This window comes from Priapulus caudatus, unplaced genomic scaffold (assembly GCF_000485595.1).
Source record: "Priapulus caudatus unplaced genomic scaffold, Priapulus_caudatus-5.0.1 Scaffold509, whole genome shotgun sequence".
Lineage (NCBI taxonomy): Eukaryota > Metazoa > Priapulida > Priapulimorpha > Priapulimorphida > Priapulidae > Priapulus > Priapulus caudatus.
Window position 1 is genome coordinate 177354 of NW_014577570.1, and position 8221 is coordinate 185574.

The 8221-nt window shown below is 54.2% G+C and overlaps 1 protein-coding gene across 1 annotated transcript in view; it reads right to left on the reverse strand.

The window, feature by feature from the left end:
• LOC106811153 (MOXD1 homolog 1-like) overlaps positions 1 to 8221 on the reverse strand; it is a 44186-nt gene that overhangs the window by 18788 nt on the left and 17177 nt on the right. The window contains exon 3 of the mRNA XM_014814696.1: positions 6510 to 6552. Coding sequence (XP_014670182.1) covers positions 6510 to 6552 — 43 coding nt within the window. The remainder of the gene's footprint in view (positions 1 to 6509; positions 6553 to 8221) is intronic.

Here is an 8221-nt window from a genome sequence, read left to right on the forward strand (position 1 = left end):
GTCGTCGTCGTCGTCGTCGTCGTCGTCGTCGTCGTCGTCTCTCTCTCTCTCTCTCTCTCTCTCTCTCTCTCTCTCTCTCTCTCTCTCTCTCTCTCTCTCTTTTATTGCCTTTCTCTCTCTCTATCTCTGTCAGTCTATCGCTCACGCCCGCTCTACTAATCTCTCCCAATTTTGTCCCATTTTGTCCTTTTCAATGCCTCTGTTTCCATTTCTCTATCCTCTCCCTCACACGCTGCATCATCGCCCCTCCCTCTCCGTTCTCGCTCCTTCCTGCCCGCCTGTCCGCTCGCTGCCTGCCTGCAGCCCGCGTATGTGACTCACACCCACTCTCTCACATCCACGCGTCGATGGCTGAGCACTTCAATGGCGGGGAGACATTCCCGATTAGTATTGAGGCTGGTGGTGATTAGCGCTGTGTGAGGACGAGCGGGGACTGGGGGCTTCATAGCAACAGTAGTGAGATTACGCCTTTATGAACTGGTGAAGGCATTGTGGTCGCGTGTTCACTGTAGTCTCTCATCTCCCCCTCTTTCTCTTGCGCTCTCTTAGATCTCGCCCTTATTTTCTTCTTTTTTCTTCTTTTCTTCTTCTTTTCTTTTTTCATCTTTTATACTCGCTCTCAGCCCGCGCCTTCTTTGTCTTTCCTACTCTCTCTTTTTAATACTCGCTCTGTAATTCTATCCCCTTCTCTCTCCCTCTCCCCGGGTATAGAGCGAGAGACAGAGACCGTCTAGGGAGAGGGAGGGGAGGGCGTGTGTAAATCGGGTCTACGTCATGCTTTGTCTGAATACGTGAAGATTTATGTCGTGCGTGCGTATTCGCTCACGAGCGCACGCGGAAATGCACCCGTATACTATACACGCGGCGCATGACATATTAGCGATCTATGATCTCATCCGGTGATGGGGAGCTGGTGTTTGTGCGAGTGAAGCCGCATTTATCATGACCCGCTGCTGCGCTAAGCACCAAGCACGAGCGCTCTCCGGTGGCCGTGAGTCATGAAATTACTGCCCACGCTCACGGCCCCACCCCCATCACCAAATGTAACAGTCTGGCATAGTCCTTCCCTCTCTCTCTATCTCTCTCTCTCTCTCAGTTTGTTCCCACAGGAGGCTGACGTGCTCTTCTCCCCCCTCCCCGCCTTCCATCGTAGACACCCGTTCGGCGGTGAAATGGGATTTTTTTGTTTAATTCCGAATCAGATCCACACGTAATTAAATAAGCGTTTGCTCGAAACGCCGCGCAATTGTCCCTCACGCCGCCGTCCCACGGGGGAGACTGGAGAGAGGAAGAGGCGAACGCCACCACCGCCCTCCCCTTCTCCCCCTCTCCCGCGGGAGAATACGGCGGACAGACTTCACGTCCCATGACGGTGGCGGTGTGCCATTAGCGGCAGACGAACTAGGCGGTCATCGACAGGGACTGCTCCCACGTGACCCTCCCCGACCGGACGGTAGAGAGAGGCCGCGCCTTGATTGCGTTATGGTGGACATTCTGCGCATGCGCGGCTCCAATCGCATTATTGTGTTCAAAGGCGGCGCGACGATCGCTGAGGGACTGACGTAAACCAGTGGCGCTACTAGAAGACGTAAGATAAAGACGAAGAAAAGAAAACGAAGAAGAAAAAGAAGAAGAAGACAAAGGAGAAGAAGAAGAAGAAAAAGAAAAAGAAATGAGCAGCAGCAGCAGCAAAAGAAGAAGAAGAGGAAGAAGAAGAAGAAGAAGAAGAAGAAGAAGAAGAAGAAGAAGAAGAAAAGAAGAAGACGAAGAAGGAGAGAAAAAGTTCCTTCTCTTCATACCATCCCCCCTTTCTCCTTTCCTCTATCCTCTCTTTTCTCATTCGCTCCTTCCCTCCCTCTCTTTCTTGCATTCTCACTTCTCTTCCTCCATCTTTTCCTTTTCTCTTCTCTTTTCCACGTTCTCACCGTGACGAATCGACCACTTTTCTGCACTCACGGTGTCACGTGATAGTTACCTAAAAACGGGGCAAGCCCGTATACGTTGGTATAATACACGCGGGATATCGCCACAGTACGGCTATGTGGCTGCCATATTGCCGTAATATTGCCGCCATTTTGCTGCAATTTTGCTGCCATGTTGCTGTCCTGTTGCCGCTACGATGCCGCCATGTTGCCGCTACGATGCCGCCATGTTGCTGCTACGATGACGCCATGTTGCTGCTACGATGCCGCCATGTTTCCGCTCCGATGCCGCCATATTGCTGCTACGATGCCGCCATGTTGCCGCTACGATGCCGCCATGTTGCCGCTACGACGAAGGTGACTGTGGTGAATATCCTAGCGTGCATCGCGCGTGGTCGGGTCGCGGGGCTTGCTTCACTCTCTGCTCACGTTTTGACGGAAGATGCAAGGAAACGCGAAATGACGGAACAGCAGAGCGGGGCGAGCTTCAGAGCCGGCGCATTTACGCGAGGATAACAGCTAGAGCTAGCCGTGGTTACGGTAGAGGCTGCACCGCCCGTAATCAGACAGAGAGAGAGAGAGAAACGCGGAGGCGACGTAAACCCCGAATTCCTGCTGCTTCTGCTGCTGCTGCTGCCGATGCTGCTCTCTATCTGTATCTCTGCGAGCTGCTTCTTGCTGCCTGCCTTGGGCCCCTGATGGCTCCTGATATCGGCTAGAAACTTTCTTTTTCTCTTCTTTCTCTCGTTCTCTCGCTCGTTCCCTCGCTCGATCGATCGCGCGCGTGTGTAGGTGTCGCTCTCTCTCTCTCTCTCTCTCTCTCTCTCTCTTTCTCTCTGCTCTCTACTCTCTCTCTTCTCTCTTTTATTGCCATTTCTGCTCTGCTCTATCTTCTGTCAGTCTATCGCTCCAACGCCCGCCCTCTACTAATCCTCTCGCCAATTTTTGTCCCATTTTGTCCTTTTTCATGCCTCCTGTTTCCAATTTCTCTATCCTCGATCCCCTCCACCACGCTGCATCATCGGCCCCTCCCTCTCCGTTCTCTGGCTCCGTTGTCGCTGCCCGCCCTGTCCGCTCGCTGCCTGCCTGCAGCCGCGCGTATGTGACTCACACGCCACTCTCTCACATCCTACGCGTCGATGGCTGAGCCAGCTTTCAAATGGCGGGGAGACATTCCCACGATTAGCTATTGAGCGCTGGTGGTGATAGCGAATGTGTGAGGACGAGCGGGGACCTGGGGCTTCCATAGCAACAGTAGTGAGATATACGCCTTTAATGAAGCTGGTGAAGGCATTGTGGTCGCGTTTCACTGTAGTCTCTGCCATCCTCCCCCTCTTTCCTCTTGCGCTCTCTTAGATCTCGCCCTTATTTATCTTGCTTTTCTTCTTTTCTGTCTTGCTTTTCTTTTTTCATCTTTTATACTCGCGTGCTCCAGCGCCGGCGCCGTTCTTTGTCTTTCCTACTCTCGTGCTTTTATAGCTCGCTCTGTAATTCTATCCGCCTTTCTCTCTGCCTGCCTCCCGCGGGTATAGAGCGAGAGACAGAGACGCGTCTAGGGAGAGGGAGGGGAGGCGTGTGTACAATCGGGTTACGTCATGGCTTTGTCTGAATACGTGAAGATTTATGTCGTGCGCTAGCGGTATTCGCTCACGAGCGCAACGCGGAAATGCACCCGTATACCTATACACGCGGGCATGACATATTAGCGGATCTATGATCTCATCCGGTGGATGGGAGCCCTGGTGTTTGATGCGTAAGTGAAGCGCGCATTTATCGATGACGGGCCGCTCCTCGCGCTAGGAGCCAAGCACGAGCGGCTCTCGCGGTGGCCGTGAAGTCATCGAATATAACTGGCGCTGCACGCTCACGCCCCACCCCCATCACCAATCACCCGCAACCCCCACCGCGCACGTCCCCATCACCACCACCCGAAACACACCGCGACCCACCCCCAGTCAACTACCCGCAACCCCACACCCCACACCATACCCGCAACCTCCAGCCCACGCCCCACTACCGCTAACCCCCCCACCGTGCTAGCACCAGCCTCCGCACCCCAGGCCACCGTACTCGCACCACACCACCGACAACACGCCACCCCGCACTGCCACTCCGACACGCCACCCACCCCCATCACCATTAACCCGCAACGCCCTCACCCCACTCCCGATCACAACTACCCGCAACCCCACCCACCTCCACTGCAGCACCACCCGCAACACCTACCCGATGGCCACCAACGACCACCGCACCCAGCGCACCCCCGATCACGATTACCTCGCCCCCCACCCCACCACCATCTACCCGCTAACACCCACCCCAGCCGCCCAACTGGCCAGCGACCCGCACAACATAACTCCGCACGTGCCGACACCCCGACCCGACATCACCATTACCCGCAACACCCACCCACCACCCCATCAAATTCCGGCCGGGCACCCACCCACCCACCACTACCGCCGCAACCCACCACGCTCCACTGCAGCACCCAACCCGCAACCCTACCCCGCACTAGCAACCACCGAGAACACCCCACCCACCGCCCATCACACTACCCGCACCCCACTCAACCTCCATCACCACTAACCCGCAGACCCAACCCACCCGCACTGCCCAGCACCCCGCCGCCACCCACATCGCAGTGCCACAACCAAGGACATCCACCACACCGCACACCCACAGACCACCCCACCCACGGCACGACCCACAGAACACCCAACCCACCCGCACTGCAACCACGACTACCCTCAGTCCCACCCGCACTGCCACAACGCGACACCCCCTACCCCCGCAGCTGCCACCACCGACAGACCCACCCATCCGGGTAAGCCGCACTGCGACCGCACCGACGAACCCAACCGCACGCCGGCACTGGCCCACGCACCGGACAACCCCAACCAGCCCGCGACTGCCGACACCGGACAACCCGCACCCACCCCCCATGCCACCACGGACAACGCGCCACCACACCGACTGCCCACACTGACAACCGCCACCCACCCCCATGCCACCACCCACCGGGACAACCCGCCATGCACCGGCGCACTGCCACGCACCGACAACCGCCACGGCCACCACCGCACTGCCAAATCACCGACAACCCCACCCACCGCAACTGCATCACCGACAACCCACACCACGCCGCACTGCCACCTACCGACAACACCCACCCCACCCGCACTGCGACCACCGACACAGCCCACCACTCGCACTGCGGCATCAACCGGACACCCACCCACTAGAGACCGCAGCTGGCCACCACCGACACGACCCACCCCGGGCCGCACTGCAGCAGACCGGTGACAACCCCAGCCCCCACCCCCTATGAACACCTCGACTAACCCACCCACGACCGCACTGCACCACCGACAACGCCCACGTTCCACAGCCGCAGCACCGACGACAGCCCACCCACGAGCCGCACTGCCATCACCGACACACCACCCACCCCGCGCTGCCACCGACGGACAACCCCACCACGACCGCACTGCCACCGACCGACAACGCCCACCCACGGGCGGGTCCGCAGCTGCGCCACACGACGTAACGACACCGCCACCCCCATGCCACCGCCGGACAACGGCCCATGCACCCACGCCGCAGGGGGCGCACTGCCCCGACAAAACCCCAACCCACGACCCCACTGGCCACCACGCGCAAGCCCGCACCCACCCCCCTGCTCCACCGACAACGCCACCACGCCCGCAGTGCATGGTCTCTGATCTGATCAGAGTGGCACTGGGCGCATTGTATAGATCGAGAAATAAAGCGATGAGGTTGTTGGATATAAGACAGGAAGGGTTTGAAGGAAGGAAGGGAGAGGAAACAAGAGAAGAGAAAGAGAAAATGAAAGGAAGGACGTAGCATGGGCTAAGAGCAAGGAAGCAAGTGATTGAACGTGGAAGGAGAAGAAGGAGCCAGAAGATAAGGACGGAAAGAAGGAGGTGGATTAGAGAAAGGGCATACCTGGAAGCGAGAGTCGGCGAGGTAGGAGAATAGGGGAAAGGGGATGGAAGAACCGCCTGATGAAGCGGGGGAGAGTGGGGGTTGGCGGGGAGGTGGAAAGGAGTCAAGTGTATCCAAAAGCTGGGAGGGCAAAAATGACTTTGTAATAGGCACGTATATTAATCGTTCTAGTTATGAAAGCGGCTTGTCGGCCAGCAATGATTGCAGCATGAACGTCCAAGCCACAGCAGCTCACACGTCCAGCGCGCGCGCCGCTATATGTGGTATTCGCTGCTCCGCCCGATATCCAATTAGGCGAAAGGTTTGTGATGAACGCGGCTGAATGGTTGAATGCTGGCAACGATGGTCCGACCTATGGGCGGCGCTGTATCCCCGCCGCGGCTGTTAGCATTGCAGCGTGATTAACAACGAAGAAGTTAGTGCCAAAAAATTAGCGGCCTTATCATTGCAAGGCGGAAGTTCAGTGGTAAAACAATTAAGTCGTTTAAAGTTTCCGCGTCACAAATTAATAACAAGAGGTTTCGTTGGTGAGATTCATCAAAAAATTAACGCGCGCGTTCTCGCCGAGTTTGGCGAAATATTTTTTCCCCGGGCAGAATTGAGTTTTATTCTTAACTTAACCGGCATAAATCTTGACTGGGCTTTCGTAGGCAGCACGGGCCTCCCTGCGACGAACAGCGATAAGCGATTGAGCAATTTTAATGAATTGTAGTTCACCGCCACCGAACGGCGGTGAAGAATAAAATAGAATATAGAGAGCGAAATCGACATAGAAAGGCGTCACACACGGCGCACGCGGCATTGATTCTCACCGCGAATATTGATTTTTTTTAGCTAAACACGTTTAAAGAAGATGCTCAGAAGCGAGGGGTGAAGAGTACAGAGCGGAGAATGAGAGAGAGAACACATAGGCAGATTGGGGAAAGCGAGAGAGAGAGAGAGAGAGAGAGAGAGAGAGAGAGAGAAAGAGAGAAACAAACAGAGAGAAAGAGAGATGAGAGAGGATAGTAGAGACAGAGAATAGAGAGAGAGAAGAGAGAAGAGAGAGAGAGAGAGAGAGAAAGAGCGAGAGAGAGAGAGAGAGAGCAGAGTGAGCAGAGAAGAGAGGAAGAGAGAGAGAGAAGAGAGAGAATAAGCGAGGGATAGACAGTAGTCAGACATGGCGACAAAGAGCAGAGCTGAGACAAAAATACACACAGCACACACACACACCCACACACATACACACACACACACACACTACACACACACATCGACACACACACAACACACACACGCACACACACGGGGTTGGCGATTCACACCGATCCAGCGACACAGCACACACACACACCACACACACACCGCACACACACATTATATATTAATATAGTATATATAAAAGAGAGAGAGAGAGAGAGAGAGCAGAGAGAGAGAGAGTAGAGAGAGCAAGGGAGAGAGAGAGAGAGAGGAAAGAATAATATCAGGTGTTCATGTTTAATTGCTTCGCAACGGCAAGCTGTGACAAGGAAATCGCTTTGGACGTGTGGTAGAATTCATCCGCTGTCGGCTCATGCGAGCGCTGATTCAAATTTTAATTAAATTCTTCGCCGAGATATTAATTGTTTATCGCGCGGGCCGGTGCATCCGCACACGTAATGACGCGAGCGCGCATGGCATGGCTTCTCTCTCTCTTTCCCTGCGTTGCTGCGTGTATGCATCCCCCCGTCTCTACGTGGGCATGTGAGAGGGCGTGGCATGGCTGCATCAAGGGTAAAGAAGAAGAAGAAGGAAGAAAGCGGAAGAAAGGCGAAAAAGAAAGAGAAGAGGGGAGGGAAAGAATAAGAAGAAGAAGAAGGAAGAAGGTAGAAGGGTTAAGAAAGAGGAATAATTCAATGACTGCGGGTCAGCGGCACCATATATATATATATATATATAATATATATAATATATATTATAGATTATATATAAATATATATATATATAGAAGTAAAGTCCAGCCACACGAAGCAATATATATATTGATGAGAGAGAGAGTAGAATAATAGAGAGCAAGAGATGTTAGAGTCTTTTAAAGGCGTAAGAGACGTGAGGATGGATACACCGCACAACGCAGGTGAAAGGTGAGAGAGATAGCGCCATGCCATGCGCTCGCGTTCATTACGTGGTGCGGAAAACCGGCAGCGCGATAAAAAACAATGCTATATATGCTTGAGAATTCAATTAAACATATTTCACCGTAGTGTTTGAATACAATGTTCAGCAATACAACTAGTAAATAACTATAACTGGCGATTTCAGTAGCAGGATAGGCCGAAATTAACAAGGTACGAAATAAGCTCAAAGAAATATGA